Here is a 23,313-nt window from a genome sequence, read left to right on the forward strand (position 1 = left end):
TGGCCGCATGTCTCCTTCCTAATATAATTGAAAGTAATTTTATTAATTTAATAAAAAGTATTCTAGCCGGCTTTTCTTGCCCTACGGGTACCTGTTGACCCTGTAAAGGTTACAACTTCATTTCTGTCTGTCATAAGCTTTTGATGAGCAAGAAAATCAAAATTACATGAAATTCCCACTGGCAATGTGCGAGGAAACAGCGAACTACAACTACCTTTGCTCCTTCTTCAAAAATTTTCTTTTTGCCTTTGTGCTTAATATACGTGAGCTTTCGTATGACGCAAATAGGTATTCCATATATCTTTTTTTGGTAAGAAACAGCCAATCTGCAGGAAGTCTTGCAAAAAAAAGTTAAAATACATCATGGAGAATTGATTCAGCCATCATCTCCAATAATATATTAATTTTAAAAGATGCTCCTAACAAAAAGTATGATTTTATCACATCACGTTGCTTCGCGGGGCTTTGTAAAAAGCCCAACCTCTTGCAAGGCAGCTTCTTGCTAAAATTCCAATTTCGCATGTATACGCAATATGATCGCTGTGGTGAGTGAAGAATAGGAGAGAATCTCAATGGAAATTAATGTTTTCTCCATAGATTGGAATTTATTATAGAAATTCCCTCTGTGGACTTTTTTTATCTGCGAATTAATAGCAATTTAATCGAAAGCACCAATTGTCGCCAGATGTTATTAATGGGTCAACTTTTGAGTCCGCGCATGTAAATCAGCTATTAATATATGTATTAGCAATTTGCCATATACAATCAATAATATATCTTGATTGGATATTGATTAGATTTTTTGCACTAGTGTGGTGGATATGTGCTTGGGGATCATTTGAGAAAAATAAAGTTGGATTGTGCAATGGGGAATTGGATCAAAACTCAATGGATTGCGCATATGCAATCACACCCATTCGGATGGACAAAGTCTTCTGCCAATAGCTTAAGGTCATCTTGAGTACATAGTGTCTCTCAAAATACAAGTCAAATCATCCAAAAAATGGTGTTAAGTTCATCATAACGCTTGTGTACCTTTTACGTAATGTGAGCATTAACCTCTTTCACTTTGCCGTTTTGCTTATGCGCGGTATTATAATGTTGATCGGCTGGTGGCTCTTTTCATGTTCTTTTCACAATACCTATGCACTCTATTGATCTTTTTTTTTGGGTATACATACGTTGGCATAGTATGGCGAAAGTTTAACTTGCAACTTGGCATTGAAAAAAGCAGCAATGATGCAATTACGCAGACCCTTCTTAGATGATGACCAAATAGCTGGTATCAAAATACATTTTTTTGGGTCTAGGGTGAAAATTTCCATATATAATTTCTGTCAGACTGCAATCAACAAGCAAAAATGGGTGAGCAAAAATAAGTTGAGATTTGCAATAAATTGCCAGTGGCACCGAAAATGTGCAAAACCATAGCGACATTCTCATGTGATTTTGCAAACGCATCCTCTCTGCAATATCATTGTTAATGCTTTTGCTCTTGAAATTAGCAATTGTAATGGGAAAATTTTCATGCCATTGACAAGAGGTGTCGAAAAATGTGTGCGACACCCTCTCATGAAAGCACCCGAATTAAAATCCCCCACATTCACCACCATATAACAATTTTATTGATTCCCCGCGTGAGTGAGAGAGTATTTGTGGCGCACACCCCACCCGTGGGTGACTCGAAAGCTCTTCGTGTGGAGCTTGGAGCTTTTCGTTTCAGCGACTGCACATTCTCTCCATAGTTACAATCTAATACCTCCCAACCAAAGTCTTTTTGGATATACACACGACCCAGACGCACTCGGTTGTTCAGTTCCTCGCGAGATTCGGGAAAACTCAGACGCTCTTTCGGAAGCACCACCTCTCTTTTTTCTGCCACCCATCATTTGTATATGGATTTGCTACAATTTGGCCGCACTCGAGCAAAGCCATACAGCTGAAGCATAGAAGAAGAAAAAATTAAAAACCGAGCTGTTTTGTTTGATTGATGTGGCGAAGATTTGAGTAAAGAGCACCGAGAGAGGAAAAAGGCCTTATATCATAGCAATTCATCTATAAAAGAAATCAATTTCTGCCAAGTTGTTGTTCCATCAAATTTCGGATATAAATGAAACTGTGCAGTTGCCCGACACACCACGGCAGAGGAAAGCTCTCAAATTAGTGTGGAAAGTGAAGAACAATTTACGAGGTTTTTTGGCTTATATAATTTGTGATAAGTTTTAGAAAGAAGAAAAAAAGAGAAAAGTGCAAGTCGCACGGAGAAATTGGAATAAAAATCATTTGGACTGGCATTCAGTGAGTATCATCCCTTCACTTTTTTTTTGTACAACTTTTAGGGCGAATCATAAAACATGGAATTATCGCTAAAATTATATGTGTGAATACGAGAAAAAATTCTCACAACGATGTGTCTATCGATCTGCTAGGCAGATTGTCTCCCATTTCCCCACATTTCCCACGTTATTTAAAATCACTTATTATAACGATTAAATTGCACAAATTAAATTTATTGTTGCATGCTGCAAAGTATTACCATTAAGAATTCTTCAATTAGAACTAATAATATAATTTAATTTAATAACACAAGAAAAAGAAACATATTTTGGCAATTAAGAAAAATATTTATTTTTGAACTTCAAGAAAATGTAACAAATTCTTGGTAATGTAGAATATTTAATCCACATTTCAAAATAATTTATTGATAAGAAATATTTTTGTTCAAAGCAAACCAAGCCAAGTTAAACTAGTTATGTACAATTTTCAATTAATTACTTTTCTCGCGCCTCTCTCTCGCGGTTTCTGTGATTGGCGACCTTTCAAAAGAAAGGAACTCCACCTGCGGGAAAATCAGGTTTTTGACCCAATTAGGATGGTTTTGAAAACTTCTGGAATAAGAAAGGTCGACACATAAGTGAATCATTTGTGTGTACATAAGAAATTTTACTTGTTACTAACTACACCGTAAATATTTTGTATATAGAAACATGAAATGCGTGTAAATCGCACTTTCAATGACCCCTAAAATTCTCGTTGCGGAAAAAAAAGAATTACTATTGAAATAACTTTTACTTTGTATGTTCTGTTCACGCCGCATGACAAGTATCGGCGCACGACTCCCAAACTTTTTTGCTATAAAAAAGTTTGGGATGACGTGGCGGAATGGGAGAAAAGAAAGTAATGTCAGATTGTTGGGTGAAAATAAAATTCTTGTCTTTGGTGCAAAATTAATTCTAATTAAACATTTTATACAGTCCGCTGCTAAATTTGCTTATTCTTTTCTTTGCCACACGTGTGCCCGTAATTGTAGAAGTGGCAAATATTCAATCAAACTACTGAATACGTGAAAATTCGTGTTTGTTGTGGCGCAGTGCAATTTCCCACGAGGCCGGAAATCAAAATTTTTTTGGGCCTCCAATCCGGAGCATTCATTTATACTAACTCTGCGTATATCTGCAGGTGGGATATTTGCTGCCGGACGAAGAGACGACGCTTACTCCCTTAAAGTTGTGGGACCATTTATACTAACTCTGCGTATATCTGCAGGTGGGATATTTGCTGCCGGACGAAGAGACGACGCTTACTCCCTTAAAGTTGTGGGACCATCTATACTAACTCTGCGTATATCTGCAGGTGGGATATTTGCTGCCGGACGAAGAGACGACGCTTACTCCCTTAAAGTTGTGGGACCATTTATACTAACTCTGCGTATATCTGCAGGTGGGATATTTGCTGCCGGACGAAGAGACGACGCTTACTCCCTTAAAGTTGTGGGACCATCTATACTAACTCTGCGTATATCTGCAGGTGGGATATTTGCTGCCGGACGAAGAGACGACGCTTACTCCCTTAAAGTTGTGGGACCATTTATACTAACTCTGCGTATATCTGCAGGTGGGATATTTGCTGCCGGACGAAGAGACGACGCTTACTCCCTTAAAGTTGTGGGACCATCTATACTAACTCTGCGTATATCTGCAGGTGGGATATTTGCTGCCGGACGAAGAGACGACGCTTACTCCCTTAAAGTTGTGGGACCATTTATACTAACTCTGCGTATATCTGCAGGTGGGATATTTGCTGCCGGACGAAGAGACGACGCTTACTCCCTTAAAGTTGTGGGACCATTTATACTAACTCTGCGTATATCTGCAGGTGGGATATTTGCTGCCGGACGAAGAGACGACGCTTACTCCCTTAAAGTTGTGGGACCATTTATACTAACTCTGCGTATATCTGCAGGTGGGATATTTGCTGCCGGACGAAGAGACGACGCTTACTCCCTTAAAGTTGTGGGACCATCTATACTAACTCTGCGTATATCTGCAGGTGGGATATTTGCTGCCGGACGAAGAGACGACGCTTACTCCCTTAAAGTTGTGGGACCATCTATACTAACTCTGCGTATATCTGCAGGTGGGATATTTGCTGCCGGACGAAGAGACGACGCTTACTCCCTTAAAGTTGTGGGACCATCTATACTAACTCTGCGTATATCTGCAGGTGGGATATTTGCTGCCGGACGAAGAGACGACGCTTACTCCCTTAAAGTTGTGGGACCATCTATACTAACTCTGCGTATATCTGCAGGTGCGTAAGAATTTTCACCCAACATTTTTTGGTCCTTCGAGCCGGAGTCTGGCGTTCAAGATTTTCGGTTCCGTACCGTTTGCTTTGGAGTTGCATCTAGCCCATTTTTGGCAACACGAGTATTGAAACAGTTGGCAAGTGATGAGGGAGAAAATTATCCAAATGCTGCAGAAGCAATCATCAATCATTTTTATGTGGATGATGGATTGATGTCGGTAGATACCGTTGAGGAGGCTTTTCAGCTGAAGGAGGAATTAAAGGAGATTTTCCGCAAGGCCGGAATGACCTTGGCAAAATTCAAGTCCAATTGTGCGGAAGTCATACAGGACGAATGTGACTCTGATGTGGAAGCAATGGATGTATTGGAGGAAGAATCAAAAACCTTGGGTGTGCTGTGGCATCCTAAAGCTGATACATTCCAGTACAGAACTGCCAAATTCGATGAAACACTTCCGGTTACGAAACATTCTATCTTGTCGGAGACGGCACGCATATACGATCCCTGTGGGTTCATAGGACCTATCATTACCACAGCAAAGTTAATCTTCCAGGAAACTTGGTTTAGGAAAGTGGATTGGCATGACAAAGTTCCTGAAGACCTCAAAGTGCGGTGGTTGGAGTTCATGTCTGATTTGGAGCACATTGGTGAAATAAAAATCCCACGATGCATTTCGCCCCTCCAATCGGTGAGTCGTCGTGAATTGCACATATTTTGTGACGCCAGCAAAAGAGCTTACGGAGCAGTAGTGTATGTGGTAAGCTCAGACGATAGTGGGAATCGATCTTCACGTATGTTGACATCAAAATCCAGAGTCTCACCCTATGATGACAAAAACAACCTCAACTTAGAGCTTATTGAGCAGTGTTCAGAGGAATCTTCAGAACAGCTCACCATTCCAAGAGCAGAACTGTGTGGTGCAGTTATGGCCGTGGAGCTGGCTGGTGTGGTGGCAACTGCCCTCCACATTGAGGACTGTTTTTTTTGGACTGATGCCACGGTGATCTTGTGTCAAATTCACAACCCCAAACCTCGGCAAGACATATTTGTCAAAAGGAGAGTTCGCGAGATACTGGCTGGGTCGGAAGCTTCACAATGGAGGCACGTCTCTACAACACAGAATCCAGCGGATCTTTTGTCCCGAGGTGCAACCGTCAGGCAGTTAGCAGAATCTTCTCTTTGGTGGACAGGGCCAAGTTGGCTGTGCAACGACCCACTAGATTGGAACAAGCCATTTATCCCAAGTGAATGTTCACTTTCTGGGAGAATTAGACAGATTCCACAGGCTGCCATACAGTCAGTCAGTTCACAGCGGACAGAGGATGGAGCGGAGAATACATCAGTATATCAAACGCTGCTACAGAACATCAGCTCGATCACAAGGATGAAGCGAACCCTAGCATGGGTTATTAGGGCGTGCCAATTCTTCAGAGAGCGAAGGCATCGAACAACTCGTAGCGTAACAGCACAACGAAAGGCTTGTCTAAGCACAACGGAATTGCGAAATGCGGAAACCTACATCATTAGGTGGGCTCAGCAAGAAGCATTCGGAGATTTATTCAAGGCTATACAACGAGGAAAACTGGAGACTACGCCAAAGCTACAATCGCTAAGGAAACTTCGACCGTTTATCGACAGTGACAACATCTTGAGAGTTGGAGGCCGTCTGGCTAGATCACATGAGAACTTTGATGTGAAACACCCCAAATTACTCCCCAAAGGAAGACTCTCTGAGCTCATCATTCGAAGAAGTCATGTTGAATTGTTGCACGCTGGACCGCAGCTGGTGCTCTCTGTGTTGAGGTTGAAATATTGGCCAATCGGAGGGAGAAACGTAGTAAGGAAGATCGTTCGAGAGTGTGTCACTTGTAGGAGGGTGAGAGCGCCTACTATGCAACAACTGATGGGGGAGCTACCCACACCCAGAGTACATCATGTGAGAGCCTTTAGAGAAACTGGAGTGGATCTCACAGGTCACATTTACATAAAACGCGCTCCAAGAAGTCCCATCATGGAGAAAGTATATGTTGTTGTTTACGTATGCATGAGCTCAAAGGCTGTGCACTTGGAGCTCATCTCATCCCTTTCTTCAGACTCATTCATTGCCTCATTCAGGAGGTTTGTCGGCCGCAGGGGCTTGCCGCAGAGGGTGTATAGTGACAATGGCTCGAACTTCACGGGTGCAGACAAAGAATTAAAACTACTCTTGCAAAGTCAAAGGTTTCAAGACAAAGTCATCGACTACGCCAGTGGTCTTGAGGTTGAGTGGCATTTCAACGCTCCAGCGGCTCCCAGCCACGGGGGACTATGGGAAGCAGCAGTTCGGTCATTTAAACATCATTTTAGACGCATCGTAGGAACAGCCAACCTTACATATGAAGAACTGATGACCGTATTAATACAGATTGAAGCAGTACTTAACAGTAGGCCATTAATCTCAATCACCGAGGATCCCAGTGATCCTGCTGCACTCACTCCGGGGCATTTTCTCGGCACTAGACCCCCAGTTCAGTTGCCTGATCCCACATTACAACATTTGAAGATGAATACACTCAGTCGGTGGCAGCATTGTCAAAGGATTCAGCAGGATTTTGCCAACCGATGGAAACGAGAATATCTGTCAACATTACAAATTAGACAAAAATGGGACAAAAAGCATCCAAATGTGGAGGTTGGCGATGTAGTTTTGCTGATGGATGAAGATGCGGCATCGACGCAGTGGCCCATGGGAATAGTGGAATCGGTACAGCCGGGAAGAGACGGATTGGTCAGAGTTGCCACGGTCAGGACCAATAAGGGCACCTACATGCGCCCTATCTTGAAACTGGTTACATTGGTAAAAGAGGAAACACAAGAGGAAAATTGTAAGTGATTTATTTGCAAGATTTTGAAGTAGACTTGGTGGAGGTGTATTTTCTATAATTTCAAAATATGTTAAAATCGAAAATTAATTAAGGTTGATTGATAATTAAGAATATTATTTAGAATTGTCATGAAGAATTATGTAATTGAAGAATAATGAGAAACTTCGATCCCTTCACGTGTGGCAATGAAGGGGGAGAAATGTTCACGCCGCATGACAAGTATCGGCGCACGACTCCCAAACTTTTTTGCTATAAAAAAGTTTGGGATGACGTGGCGGAATGGGAGAAAAGAAAGTAATGTCAGATTGTTGGGTGAAAATAAAATTCTTGTCTTTGGTGCAAAATTAATTCTAATTAAACATTTTATACAGTCCGCTGCTAAATTTGCTTATTCTTTTCTTTGCCACACGTGTGCCCGTAATTGTAGAAGTGGCAAATATTCAATCAAACTACTGAATACGTGAAAATTCGTGTTTGTTGTGGCGCAGTGCAATTTCCCACGAGGCCGGAAATCAAAATTTTTTTGGGCCTCCAATCCGGAGCATTCATTTATACTAACTCTGCGTATATCTGCAGGTGGGATATTTGCTGCCGGACGAAGAGACGACGCTTACTCCCTTAAAGTTGTGGGACCATTTATACTAACTCTGCGTATATCTGCAGGTGGGATATTTGCTGCCGGACGAAGAGACGACGCTTACTCCCTTAAAGTTGTGGGACCATCTATACTAACTCTGCGTATATCTGCAGGTGGGATATTTGCTGCCGGACGAAGAGACGACGCTTACTCCCTTAAAGTTGTGGGACCATTTATACTAACTCTGCGTATATCTGCAGGTGGGATATTTGCTGCCGGACGAAGAGACGACGCTTACTCCCTTAAAGTTGTGGGACCATCTATACTAACTCTGCGTATATCTGCAGGTGGGATATTTGCTGCCGGACGAAGAGACGACGCTTACTCCCTTAAAGTTGTGGGACCATTTATACTAACTCTGCGTATATCTGCAGGTGGGATATTTGCTGCCGGACGAAGAGACGACGCTTACTCCCTTAAAGTTGTGGGACCATCTATACTAACTCTGCGTATATCTGCAGGTGGGATATTTGCTGCCGGACGAAGAGACGACGCTTACTCCCTTAAAGTTGTGGGACCATTTATACTAACTCTGCGTATATCTGCAGGTGGGATATTTGCTGCCGGACGAAGAGACGACGCTTACTCCCTTAAAGTTGTGGGACCATTTATACTAACTCTGCGTATATCTGCAGGTGGGATATTTGCTGCCGGACGAAGAGACGACGCTTACTCCCTTAAAGTTGTGGGACCATTTATACTAACTCTGCGTATATCTGCAGGTGGGATATTTGCTGCCGGACGAAGAGACGACGCTTACTCCCTTAAAGTTGTGGGACCATCTATACTAACTCTGCGTATATCTGCAGGTGGGATATTTGCTGCCGGACGAAGAGACGACGCTTACTCCCTTAAAGTTGTGGGACCATCTATACTAACTCTGCGTATATCTGCAGGTGGGATATTTGCTGCCGGACGAAGAGACGACGCTTACTCCCTTAAAGTTGTGGGACCATCTATACTAACTCTGCGTATATCTGCAGGTGGGATATTTGCTGCCGGACGAAGAGACGACGCTTACTCCCTTAAAGTTGTGGGACCATCTATACTAACTCTGCGTATATCTGCAGGTGCGTAAGAATTTTCACCCAACATGTTCTAAAGCGTCTAAAGCAGACATTTAAGTATTTACAAAACAGGACCGCGTCCGGTTTTTTAAGCTGAGATTTTTCTCTTTTCTTTGTAATAAAATGAATTAAAAGAAAATGTTATTGAATAAGATTTTTGAGTGTGATAAATGTGATAACTGCAATAACAATAAAATATATTTTTTGCGATAGTGTATCAAATAAAATTATTACTACAAAAGATATATCCATATAAATTTATTGATATATTCAAACAGATTCCTTTTAATTTTATTAAAGAAAAAACAAAAAAAGAAGGTAGTCATTTTATGATTTATCTTCCAAGCAGATACCGACAAATAAGAATGTTTTTTAGAAGATCTGTGTATATTTAGTTATTTTATTTAATACATTGTTTTGTCTTAAAAATTTTTCAGACAAATAATTTAAAACATCTAGAAAAAATTTAAGAATTAATCTTCGTTAAAACGTTCCTGAACTATGGGGGGCATAGTAGGTAATCATGTATTTTTTCGTGCCTTTCTTTTCTTCCAAAAGAGAAAATAACAGCTTATCAAGATTTCTCTAAAACTTTTTTATTGACTGTTCCTTCTTCAAAACAGTTTATGTGTATTTCATATTGTTTGAAAACATAAAAGTTTTCTACTCTTCTTTTCAATTTTTTTTTAAATTATATATTTTGTTTTTTAATAACCCAAACCATACTGAAGTGGCACGAACAATATTTTTTGCGCATATTCTACCACGTAAAAAAATGATTGAGGAATTCTATATCAAGTGCTAACCATCTATCATTATCTTTCTCAATCCAATCCATCAAACGATTGTCCGAAAAGAACCTGTTTGGCATGCTGACGATTTAGGAATGCTATGTAAAATGTTTTGCTCTTATGTCGCGCGAAGAAACAAACAAGTGTATTTTCAATCTGTAGGATCATTTGATTGGCAAGTATCAGTTCTTCCTTTTTTAGCGCAAAAATTCTTTGCTTAAAAAATATTCTAGACGGTACGAAATTGCGCTCAAAAAGTTGGCAGATTAATTTACCAAGTTGTTTTTGCTTGAAAAAAACCTTGATTTTATATAAATAGTAATTACATTTAATTTGAATTATAATTTAATTGTAAAGTATATCCTGTTTTTTCTGGGAATTTCTGTTGAGCTCGTTCAACAATGAGAAAATCCTGTGGGGCAAGAATCAACCAATATTGAGCCGTGAGAATTTTCCAATTACCACCAATGAGCCCGTAATCAATGTTAGGAAATTTTTAGTTGAATTCCTAAACAATAAAATGCACCATTGACAGCTTCTTTTGAAATGGAAATCCCACATTAAAATACCAATAACTGCTCCTATATTGCTTCAAGATGATTTACATTGTTGCTCGTGTTTTCTTGATTATGCCGGTATCTCAGCGCGTGCGATTCACTTAATAATAAAATCTTGTTGATATTTTTTTCTTCTAAATTTCAGCCCACGCAAGTATCGCAATTTTTGTGGATATTTCACAAAAATTTTCCGGTATCTCACATAAATTTTATGCCATATTCAATGTCGCGACATTGATGGTGACTCAATGCGACTTCTCTTTTTCATTTTGATATTTTTATTAATTTGCCATCAACGAGAGCTTTTTGGGTTTTCCGTCGTTTTCATGGAGATATATAAATATTTGAAGTAAAGAGAATAAATTTTCTTTCGCAATATAGCCATTGTAGTCGGGCTTTTGTAATGCGTATATACAAAGAAAAAAAATAATAAAGAAGTTATGTGGATTAATCCTTCAACCATAGGAATAATAAATATACTAAGGTATATGTATTTTAATTCAAAAACATCAAAAGTGTGAATAGGAAGTTTCACTTGGATAATTAAAATAATTTAGTATAAAAGAGTGTTATCTAAGACAATCTCAACAATATAACCATTAACTCCCAAAAGCATTTTTTGTCAATGACGCAATGCAAAATCTCAAGATAAATGCACAAAATCACAAAATTACTCAGCCACGAGCTCGACATCTTAAAATACCAAGAAAAATATATTGTGCCTTGTAGATTTTTTCAAAATTAAATTATTTATGCATTATTCAAGGTCAAATAACGTACTCTTCTGCCAAGAAAAGTAAAAGTGTGGCATAGAGATTTATAGTAAAAATATTTGATCTTGGCAAATGTTTAAGAAAAAAACTTAATCATTGGAACATTGTAATTATATATGCAAGATATTGAGAAAATCTTTCCATATCAAATATTCAATGAAAACCCAAAGCAAATGAATTCTCATAATATTTTATTCAAATTAACTTTTTTTTATTAAATATTTCGGTGTGAATGGGTTGATAAATAAACATTTTGTTTACACTAAAAATAGCACTGTCAATATTTCTCATTACCAAAGAATAATATTTCTATACTTATTTTCGGTAGTTATAAACCATTAGAACGTGTTCAACCATACAAAAGACATCATTAATTTTATTAATGATTGACTAAATATTAATATTCAATTATGATAAACATAATTGTCATTTATAACAAATTGCTATAAGAAAATTCTTTTAAAACGCCCTCCTGGCTAGAGCAAATTTTTATTCTTGGAATTATTTAGATGATAAAAAAACCAACAGCTGTGAGATAATTTTGTCAATTAGCGAAGCAAAAAAAGGAATACGAACAATTATATAAATAATTCAAATGCTCATTGAATTTAACAAGTTCTATTCTAAAGGTAAAGTGTAATCTGTAATCAATCGACAGAGCGCGCAGAGTTCTTTGGTAAATTGCACCTTATGCCAAATATGTGGATCGTTGTTTTGATTATTATGTACAAAGTGACATATAAATGTTAAATTAAAATGCAAACCCATTGACCTTCAAGCTTAATATGTATGTTTCTAATCAGGAAAAAATACGGTACCGTAATTCTAAAATAATGGGCATATTTCGTAACAAATTAGCTAGCTAATCAGAAGGTAATCTTTTTATTTGAAAATTAATAAACTTCCTTAACAATGCAGATGAGAGATAGAAACATCCATCTCACTGATTTCGAGGAAGGTTTTTTTTTTTAAAATAAAGTCTTATGGAATAGAAGTATTGTTATGTCTAGTCTTATGAGCAACCTTCATTGCATTTTTAGTTGTTTTCTTAAACCAAGCACGTACATTTAACTTCAACCATCTTCTTTATATTAAACATAATTTACTCTAAGACTTACGGCGGAAATACACAGTGCACTTAAGATCTACCAATTTTTTAACGATCAAAAATTAACTTATAATTGAGGAACTGACATTTCATATTCATACATAAGACTTAAGTTTAGTTTTTGTCTTAATTTAAGAGTTGTGTAATAAAAATAATTTATATTTTTCATATAACTGAAATATATAAGCAAATTTTGATAATTCTTTTTATTAAAAAAAAAAGTATTTTGTGAAAATTTTCAAACACTACAAAATACCTATATAATCTTCTATCCAATTTGTCTAACCACAAAAAATCATTTACCATATTATTGAAGTTCAATTCAAAGTTGGTGTTGCTTCATTAGACGTAACCTTGACTTAATAGTTAATACAATAAAATACGATGAGCACACAGAAAATTGACTTAAACTTCTTGCACGATGGAAAGGTGTATGTGTATATAGAATGTGGTAATCCACTACAAGAAATACTTTGATCGACGGATTATGCAAGTTTTTCCGTAAGTGGTGTTTGTATACAGTCGCCCATAGATCCGTAAATTTGCAAATATTAGCAAAAATTTCATAAACACTGCCACTGGCCATTAAAACATCTCCTCAACTCATCTGCCATGAATTCTCAAACACCTTCTCAACTATATAATTAGCACTTATTGGTGCATTGCAAAAGTTTATAGACACGTGTTAGAAAATAATGTGTTAATTTGCTAAAGACAAGAGGATGATGTTAAATTAGTTTTTCTTTATTGTGTGAAAATGTAAGGGCCAATGCTCCTTAAGTTTTAAACAAATATATTCGAAAATTAAACGACAATTTGGTTTCTTAAAAAAATATCTCTTTTAGGAGCGTTTTCTAACAACATTTGAATCTAAATAGAGCATAAGAACTCTCAAATATTTTTCAGTACACAAATAAAAGAAAATGTCTGAGGAAACTTGTTTTTCCAGAAAGCAGAGCAAGTTTCCCACTTAATCTCACTTTCCATGACCAAAAATTTAAACACAATCATTGCTTTTTAGTTAGTAAATTGAAGGTTCTATATATTTAAAGGAAATTCTCAAATATTATTTTTCAAAGAAAAGAGAAACAGTTCGCATGACTTTGTCTTTACCGTTTCAATATTTTGCGTGCAAGGACTATATTTTTTGACAAAAGAAAATGTGCGCCAATTTGAGCCAATTATTCGCTTCAGAGCACCATCACTCCACGGTTGTGATTCTTTAAAGAATTTCTTTGACGGTAAAATAATGGGCAATTGAATTGGTTGAAACAAACAATAATAACTAAAGCATATTACCAAGTCAACACTGAGAATTCTGTGAACTAATTAATTAGCAAAATAGCAACAGTAATTCATTTACGTGAGAAGTCTCTTTGTCTAATTTTTCAACCTTCTCTATAGATTATAAGTAAGGCATATTGAAGGGTCTCTCCATTAATAAGCTCACAGAAAATCCACACATATTTTTTTGCAAAATTGCAAGAATTTTAAACATTGTGCTTTGAGCAATGAGTTTTTTTTCTTCAATTTAAAAACAAACCGTATTTGCGTGTTAGAGGCACGCGTTCCTCAGTGGAAAGGAACTAATTTAAAGATTACAAATCGATATTACATTATACCTTCATAAATTAAGTGATGGATGGTTTGATGGAGAAATAATCTACATAATGTGCTTATATTATATTATTTCTTCTGTGTCGATGATATTTCATGAAATTTTAATTAATAACTAATTAGCAATTCTGGCTATAAAATTTTTAATATTAATTCTTCCATGTTGGGAATTGCAAAATTACATTTTGCGTTCTGTGGAAAAGAACATACCAACTTGACTAAATGGAAACGTTTCAGTGGAAAAGGAATAAGCATTTAGTTCTTGCTGAAATAGAAAATGAAAGCCCCTTGACAGCCAAACACAGGGATAAAATTTATAGCATTTATTGCCAAAATTGAAATTAAAATCCATAAATTGCTATTTCATGTATCAACATAAAATTTGAGATGGCTTATAAATTACAATTTAATTGAATTAAACCTACTTTTAGTAAATTAATTGACTCATAATAACCTTGATGGGACAAACAAAATAAATTGTAAATAATTTAAATATGAAAGTTTTATTGCCCTTTAACAGTTTTCAATTAAAAGAATTAATGTTTTAGGCAATATTGTAGTTTTTATATATTTAGAAAACTCATATGAAATCATTAGTTCGTAAGAATGTAACACGAAGTAAGCGTAAAAGAATTAATGTTTTAAGGAACCCAGAATTAATTTGTAAACTGACACTAAGAAAGCTTACAAAAACTAACTTTTACTGTGTCTTATTACTACCAGATTTATATTACGTTTATCATGATGAGTTCCCTATTTTTTTTTCTTACCAAAACTCACACAGTTCAGTGGCAGAATTTTATTGCTAAAGATCTAACAAACTAATGGCGATTTAGGCACTTTCTTATGGGAAAGTGTGAATAATGATGACTCAGTGATTTGTTACAGAAAGCAAACATTAAAGCTTCGGAGTCGAAGTACATTTATAGACTCACTTTAAACCCTATAAAATAAAATGATTAGATAAATTACCTATATAATTTTAATTCAATTCCTTATTAAGTAATTAAAGTAAATGATCTCTTATCATTATTAAGGAAACGATTTTAACAATATTCTTTGCATTAATTCCGACACGCCTCTTGGAGACTAAAATATTTATGCTAAAGCATAAGTTACAATCAGCCACAGACTGTGCATAAATAAATCCCTTTGACTTTTAAGTCTTTTCCAAGAATTTATTTTTATTGAGCAGATTCGCAAGATATCCGGGTACAAATTCTAACAAAAAAAATCTCCCAGCTAGAAATGATTTCCATGGTTCACGAGATATCTCCCAATGAGGTGAATAAGTTATTGACATGCAAAACACGTTTTTTATATCAAAAAAAAATATTCCGAGATCTTAGAGCAAACACCATTCTAATTTTATATAATTATCATAAGAATTATGTATAATAATATGAATAAATATTTCAACTGGTTTCCATATTTCTATCTTCTTTTCAGGTTTTTCTGAATGAACACTTAAAGTCAATTCAAACATCTCTTCCGCACACATTTAGCGTAAAAAGCAACGAAGCTAAGATTAGATATTAGAATTGGCGCGTGTTTAGTAAAAAATCTCAATATAGGAAAATGTCTCTCTACGACAATAGATTCACCAAATACTGGGATTTCCTCTTCACTGAATTGGCCGGTAAGTGTCTCTATATACCTACATTACGCAACATTGTGCTGTGTGAGCATACTTTCCTCATTTGAGGCAATTATGTTCAAATAAGCATGCTTTTAGGATTGAGAAAACTACTCTGTGTTTACGCACATTGCTTGAAATTATATATTTAGTTAAATTTTTCTGGTAAATTGGTGGTAATTTTGGTGATCTTTTGCCCTTCGCCAACAGATCATCGGACAAATCATTGGCCACTTATATCGTCACCCGTGCCTGGATTAACAATTTTGGGATTATACCTATACTTTGTGGGCTCATGGGGGCCCAAATATATGGCCAATAGGAAACCATTTAAGCTTGAACGGACTCTTGTGCTTTACAATTTCTTCCAAGTCATAGTTAGTACTTATTTATTCGTGGAGGGACTCGATGGTGCCTGGCTAACGAAATACAACTGGCGATGTGAGCCAGTGGATTTTTCAGAAACTGAAGAAGCCATGAGAGTGGCCAGAGGGTGCTATTTCTATTTCTTAGCCAAAATTTCCGAACTCCTCGACACGGTGTTCTTCGTGCTGCGAAAGAAGGAGCGACAAATTAGCTTCCTCCACATGTACCATCACACTGTGATGCCCATGATTTCCTGGGGAGCCACAAAATACTATCCCGGTGGACATGGAACTTTCATCGGTGTGATAAATTCGTGAGTTAATTATCTTTGAAATCACCATCAACTTTTACTCACTTTCATTTGTCTTCTATTTCTTTTTTTTTTTTTTGCTGCTGCTGCCTCCAACAACATAGGTTTGTGCACATAGTTATGTATTCGTACTATTTATTCGCTGCCATGGGACCCCAATTCCAGAAATACCTCTGGTGGAAGAAGTACATCACCAAACTTCAAATGGTGAGTAAATTAAATCAAATTAAAATGTATTAAAGTGTCGTTAGAGGCTATAGACCGATGGAATTATGATGTGATCGTAACCGCATGATTTTTTTTTAATTTTATTATTCGTAAAAGAAATCTAATAAATTGGTCTACTTGTTTTTATTTGATAGATTTCTATGTACACAGGAATAAACGATTGAATTGAAATGATATATGAAAGTTTAAACAATTATGAAAAGATTTTATTAAATTGCGCGTCCATAAAAATTTATTGATTTTAAGATTGATTTTTGTATTTTGTAAAACAAAAAAACTACATTTTGGAACTATTTAGATTAATTCTTTTACCACAATATTTTCTTTTAATTCATAAAATTATACTTCAGTTCAATTGCCCCTCCCTCTTCACTTTACTTTGAAATTTTTTTCTATGCTTTTATATCATAATCTAAAATAGTAGAGTGTCGGTTTTACAAGCGTATTGAGTGCTTCTGAAAGCAACTTTGTCCAGCTCTCAATGCTATCTTGTTCTCTCTGTGAGCGACAAAATAAGTAATTAATTTTTTGTGCCTCTCCACACAGATCCAATTCTGCATAGCCTTCCTCCACTCTGCCCAACTCTTGTACACAGACTGCGGCTATCCACGGTGGTCGGTGTGCTTCACGCTCCCAAATGCGATTTTCTTCTACATGTTATTCAATGATTTCGCCCAGAAGACGTACAAGAAGCCACGAGACCCACCATCGAGGGATCAGAATGGCAATGCCAATGGTAGTCTCTGTGCAAATGGTGATACACTCAAGTGTGTTCAGATGAATGGTAGTTGTGAGAAAACTCACTGCAATGGTGCTACTGATAAAGAAAAGACGAACTAACTTTTTTTCTCTAAACTATGTATAATTAACAGTCCTCCATATCGATGGCATTTTTTCCTTATGTGTCGCCAGAGATAAAATTCATTGAATAGTCGTATCGTATTCAGGAATTTTTTTTACCATCATTATTTTAATATAATTATAATAATTTACAATCATATAAAATATTTTTTTGCTGCCTTAAATGCGAATGACACCCACATGGTCAATTTACTGTGCGGCTTAAATTTTTTTCGACATTTACCTGTTAAGCGTCTAATATTAAAATATGATTTATGTATAATTAATGTTAGGTGAATAGTTTTTTTTTATTGTGTGTAAGAGAACTTCAAATGTGGCCTTTCATTTACATGCGCCTAAAACTTCCTAACCATTTGAGATCTTTTTGTTTTACCTTCGAGACCTTTCTCTTTCGGCGAAAACAACACCCAGCATAGAAAATTTAGAGTTCAATGATACTTTTGCAATGGATCTTTTCGTTTAGGGTCAAAGAAATTCATTAACACTCACCTTGGTTTTGCCCGCAGTGGGCATTTTTTTTTTTGGCTACAGTCTAAATCACATATAGATGCTGCACAACATCACGAATTTATCATAATAAAAATTTACCAATAGATTTCCATTTGGAATTTTTAGTGCTCAAATTTTATTATACAAGATAGATGAAGATTGACAAGAGAATTGTTAAAAAAAAAACTACAATGTATAACAAAGAAAATTGAAAGGAAAATGGTTTGGAAAGTAAAGATAGAATATTTATATAATCAGGTTGTGTTTATATAGTGTGATATACTGTCAATTAACCTAAGGAATTGTTAAATATATTATACATTAAATTTCTCCAAACAGCAGTAAAATTTAAAAGAAAAAATTAAAGAGAATGCTCTAACAATTTAAGATTGCTTAAACAAATAAGAAGTGCAGGGAGAATGAAAAACCAAAACGAGAATAATAATTTATTTCACTGGAGAAAAACTCTAAAAAATACAGATCACTTTACAAAATACAACATTATAATAATTACCTAACGATTATTAAAATATTATTTAAGGTAAAATAACAATTAATTTAAAGTACTTTTTGGTTACCATTTTTAACTATCATACTTTGTAAATAAACTTTCTTCTCATTCTGATCAATCATTTCTTTGAGTTGCGAGAGTTGTGCAATAGAATTGGAATTGTTATATTTATTAGTAGCTGATGAATCTTTGTAGTGCTTCTTGTTGTACTCCTTCCGGTAGAAATCGCCAAAGAGGTAGAGGAATATGACGACATTGGTTATGAAGAAGAATGTGTGAGAACGCGGCAATTTGCTGTCCATAATTGCAATGATCGTCAGGTAGAAGAGCATCACGCAGAATTGTGCCAACTGGAGGGTCGTCAAATATTTCTTCCACCACAGGAATCTCTGGTACTTTGGTCCCATTGCAGAAAGCATGTAATAGAAGTACATGACAATGTGTACGAATGAGTTCAGGAAGCCAATAAGAAGAAATTGCGGCCCTGACAGGTATTTTAGGTACCTATGTCCATGGGAGAAAGTTTAGAAATCATGATCATAGTTTTACAATATTCGCATCACAAGAGATTATCAATCAAAATCAAAATACAAACACTGATATTGTAATACATACCACCATGACCCAAGAGCCGTCATTGAATGATGATACACATGAAGGAAGGAGATTTGATTCTGCTTCTTCCGCAAAACAAAAAATACCGTGTCCAAAAGTTCAATAAGCTTCGAGAAGAAGTACCACCAAGATGATCGCCATGCCTTACGAAAAGAGATACATATGCTTGAGTCATGATTTGCTCAATCAATAAATTCAACAAATTAAATGCTTTCTCCCGGGGGTAAAAGCATTTTTTAGGGTCACATAAATTTTAACAAATTGAAAATGTCAAGACCTTATCATTACTTTATTTTTGGAAGAAAATAAAACACAGATCAATTATAATGTCAATTTAAAATATACCTACACTCACCATTAATTTTTAAAAGCTTTGTTGAAATTTGGTTTTGTGAGTTAAACTAAATAATGTACTGGCATGCAAAAGTTGTATATCACCGCAGTAAAACATACATTTATTTGTAAACTTGAAACGTTTAACAAATTAGAAGTTCAATTTGAAAGTCAGGAAAGTCATTTGAAGATATATTTATGAGGTAGTGAATTATCCACATAAAAAGAGGTGTTGTGCGGAAACTACCCCGAGTAATCACAAGCACTTCAATTCTTGAATATTTTTTTTCAAATTTAAATAAAAGAGACAAAGACAAAAGATATAGTTCAAAACTGGGATTTTTCTTTGGAAATATTTTGGCTTTTTTAACGCTCATCTGAAATGGATGAAATTTGTCTCATTATCTTAACTTACGATTTTACGTTATTTTACACAAGTTTTAATATTTTTTCTACTAATCAAAGGTCTGACTAAAAGATTATGTAGCCCACCTTCTTCGCTTTCTTTATACTTTACATAAAGTTACACAATAGAATAAAATTATATTTATAATGAAAATGAAAATTCTTTTTATTAATACCCCCCTCCTTGACCCCCGAGGCGTTTTAAATCGAAGTTTATGACTAATTTTATTATTAATTTACCCTTTAAGAAGCATTAATTTTAATGCGATTAGACACCTTAAGTTCCGCATCTTACAATAATACGCCTTGTTAATTAATCATTAAATTTTAATGATTAATTTACTTGTAAACAATAGGTGTTAGATAATACTTTTAACAAAAAATTAATAGATTTTTTAACTTTTGAAACTTTTTATTTTGAGTTCTTTCTGGACCTAAATGTCAAAGACTCTATTAATTTTAATTTAATTAAATAACATGATACTAAATTCGAAGGAAAAAAAGAAGATCACTTACCGTATGAACTAGATCACGATCATTAGGAATAGGTATTCCAACGGCAAACTTGAAAATCTCTAGGATACTATTTTCCACATTAAATGCCTGCAAATGCGCGAAAATTGTCACAAATAATTAATTGAGATGGTACTTCATGTTAATTTGAATTTCGAGGTTGTATAGTGAACCTGTAAGCAGAGCCATGTTGAGAAGATCACTTGGTAGAAATTGTAAAAGACTAGAAGTTTCTGCATGTTGTATGGTTTTCGTGATTCCATTAGATATGGTCCAAGTTTGAGAACAAAATACAGGTAGACAAGAACAATTCCAATTACGGGGAAAGGTGATCGCATGAAGAGCCAATTGTCGATTTCCGGATCAATTCCAATGATTATTTCATCATATTTCGATTTAATATCTCCAATGATGGTAGTCATGATTCTGTGAAGATTTTTTTGTACACTCTTCATGATATTTCTCACTTTAATATCATAAAAAAACAAAAATTCACGAGTAACAGGGACTTAATGAATAGGGGAAAAGGAGACTACTTCTTACATTCTGATCACTTTTTTCATCTTCCAAACTATTCTGATCACTGATTTTTTAATTCAAATTAATTAAATATTTTTTTTATTTAAATCTCTTTAAAAAATCATATCAAATGGTAATTACTGATTAAAATATTCTAGCCGAATTTAGAAAATTAAATATACAACAAAACATTTAACATTTAACCCCAATGCACCTCAATACAGCCGCAAAAAAAGAAGCTCAAAACTTTTTACAAACATATTGCACACCTCAGAAAATGGCAAAATCTTAAGAGCTATAAAATATGGTAAATAAATCACACCAATCACATGCTAAATAAACATTGAAGCGCGACGACGAATGATGGTAAATTTCTTTGTATTTCTGCCCTTATTTTGCTTCTTTTCTGTCCACCATCAAATGCGAATTTCTCCACCATGTATGTTGAGAACAATAATGATCAGAGACAAATATATACCTACTCGCAATTTATTGTTAGGACTTTTTTTTCATCTTTCACTCCATTATGAGGTGCATATTTGTCTAATTTTATGCCTGAGAGGTGAAAGTCGAACAGAACAAAAGGTATCTCTCAATATGGTAGCGAAGAAATAATTAATTTTCTCTCCTTTCCCCCCGCTGCATTAAATCTTCCCGCCATTTTTTCACTTTGATTTTCCTATTTAATGTGATAAGGGAATTACCTCTTTAGGGATTTGAAAGAAAGAATAAACTCCACAATATTTGAAAATTGAATAAATTTGAATTCTCACGCCGAGGGTGAGAAATGCGATCACACACAGCACACAGTTAACAATGGCTCAAATGTAAAAGGAGATCTTGCTCGCGCGATGTTGATCGGACGACGATCCAGCACCAACTGATAAGAATTGGTCGTGGTCTCAAGTACCCACAGAGAGTCTTGGGTTTTTGGTTTTCTCATGTAATGCAAAATTAATGGAGTGTTGTTCGGAGAGCAATTGACATACTTTGCCCCCTTCATACTGAAATGCACTTTCTTCGGTTGTGTCAAGTGCGATTTTTTGTCCTCCCCGTGTGCCATGAACTCAGCATAGGGGTGGGAGTTCCTCAATTGCATACAACTCATTTGCAACGATCGCATGTGAATAAAAAGATTTATGAAATATCGATCATTTCAATAGAGATACAACTATATGTGCAATTTATTGGGCTTAGATGTGCAGCAATATAGCACTGATTTTGAATGGAAGAAATGGAAATCCATCAACACTTTGTGTCACACTTCATCATTGTTGTCGCAGGTAGGTCTTGAAGAGTTCCGTTACGTTTCTATCACCACGCAAAGCCAGGTGTAAGTACACTCGATTATTCCTTGGTGTAGTGGTTTTTCTCACATACTCCACCATTATGCACATTTCTTGGATTTTTCGCAACCAAAAGTGATTATCAGCGTCATTTCTCATTAATCAGTTTTACGTGTCATTTGTATGCAAAATATTTTTGTAAAATTATCCCCACTTGCGCTTCTTTCGCTTTCCTTTCTTATTATTTTTTTCTTAAGTGCTGTAGGCTCCATAAAATGTGGCTAAACATTTTTTTTTCTTTTTGAATTTATAGATTAATTAGTACGAGCTAATTTAACTACATACTTTTTTAAACTTAAAAATAGGTAAAAAAGTATTTTTTTATAGGTTACATCCACGCGTAAGATTCTATTTGTTACAAAAATACAATAATAACACGTGATTTGCCTAATTGCCTAATAAGTCTTGATGTCACAAACAAATTGAGTTAAGGAAATAATAATAGTTGGAATTCTATGTATATGTATATGAAATACATAGTATGACTTTTACCACTTTTACATATATTTGTCAAATATTGTTAATAGATTTTTTCGCTTTTTATTTTATTTAAAATTAACGATCTTTGCAAAACAGATCTTATGCTTTAGTAGAACCGGAAATATTATCTACAGAAAATTTCCCATACATATAATTAATAAAATAACAACGCATAAACTGCATAAACATTTTGGAATACCAACAATTCCCAATGTTGCACTCTATTGCTGGCTTTATTTTAAATTAGTCGCAGTTTTTTGGGATTAATAAAATCTTCTTCCATATTCAGTTTACGATTCTTTCGGTTTGTAAAAATTTTGTGGCATTGAATTTTTTAAATATCCACAAAAACGGTTATTCAATGTTAAAAGTTACTAAGAAATTAAACAGACGTTTAGTTTTTAGTTCGAGTTAATAAAAGTTTATGAACATACATATATCAGTCGGTAGAACAATGTACAAACCATAAAGCAGATTGTGATAAAAAAAATTACTTAGAATTCATTCTAAGTGAGCAAACTATCGGAAAATTATACTATTCTACTTTTTTCAGAAATTAATTTATATTATGTCCAAGGTTTAAAATTAAGATGGTTATCTGCTTAAAATGATTTTAATTGTATCTTAAATGATTTACTGGAAATACAATTAAATAGACATAACTTTAGCTTTAAAAAAACTCGTTTAACTTAGCTCCAC

General features: G+C 35.2%; 3 protein-coding genes across 3 annotated transcripts; 2 read left to right on the forward strand and 1 right to left on the reverse strand.

Annotated features, from left to right (window-relative positions):
- Positions 1–1,728: 1,728 nt before the first annotated feature.
- Positions 1,729–18,521, forward strand: LOC129786857 (elongation of very long chain fatty acids protein AAEL008004). The gene is made up of 5 exons (XM_055822106.1): positions 1,729–2,298; positions 15,452–15,641; positions 15,849–16,317; positions 16,419–16,521; positions 17,089–18,521. Exons 2-5 carry the CDS (start codon positions 15,581–15,583, stop codon positions 17,380–17,382), a joined length of 927 nt encoding a protein of 308 aa, XP_055678081.1. The 5' UTR covers positions 1,729–2,298; positions 15,452–15,580; the 3' UTR covers positions 17,383–18,521.
- Positions 4,800–6,538, forward strand: LOC129786924 (uncharacterized). The gene is made up of 2 exons (XM_055822180.1): positions 4,800–6,374; positions 6,461–6,538. Exons 1-2 carry the CDS (start codon positions 4,800–4,802, stop codon positions 6,536–6,538), a joined length of 1,653 nt encoding a protein of 550 aa, XP_055678155.1.
- On the reverse strand, positions 17,999–21,702 carry LOC129786856 (elongation of very long chain fatty acids protein 7-like). Its single transcript, XM_055822105.1, has 5 exons — positions 21,493–21,702; positions 20,443–20,695; positions 20,273–20,359; positions 19,019–19,161; positions 17,999–18,907 (listed from the first exon to the last, which is right to left on the reverse strand). Exons 2-5 carry the CDS (start codon positions 20,689–20,691, stop codon positions 18,451–18,453), a joined length of 936 nt encoding a protein of 311 aa, XP_055678080.1. The 5' UTR covers positions 20,692–20,695; positions 21,493–21,702; the 3' UTR covers positions 17,999–18,450.
- Between the last annotated feature and the right edge of the window lie 1,611 nt (positions 21,703–23,313).

The sequence above is a fragment of the Lutzomyia longipalpis genome, chromosome 1 (genome assembly GCF_024334085.1).
Source record: "Lutzomyia longipalpis isolate SR_M1_2022 chromosome 1, ASM2433408v1".
Lineage (NCBI taxonomy): Eukaryota > Metazoa > Arthropoda > Insecta > Diptera > Psychodidae > Lutzomyia > Lutzomyia longipalpis.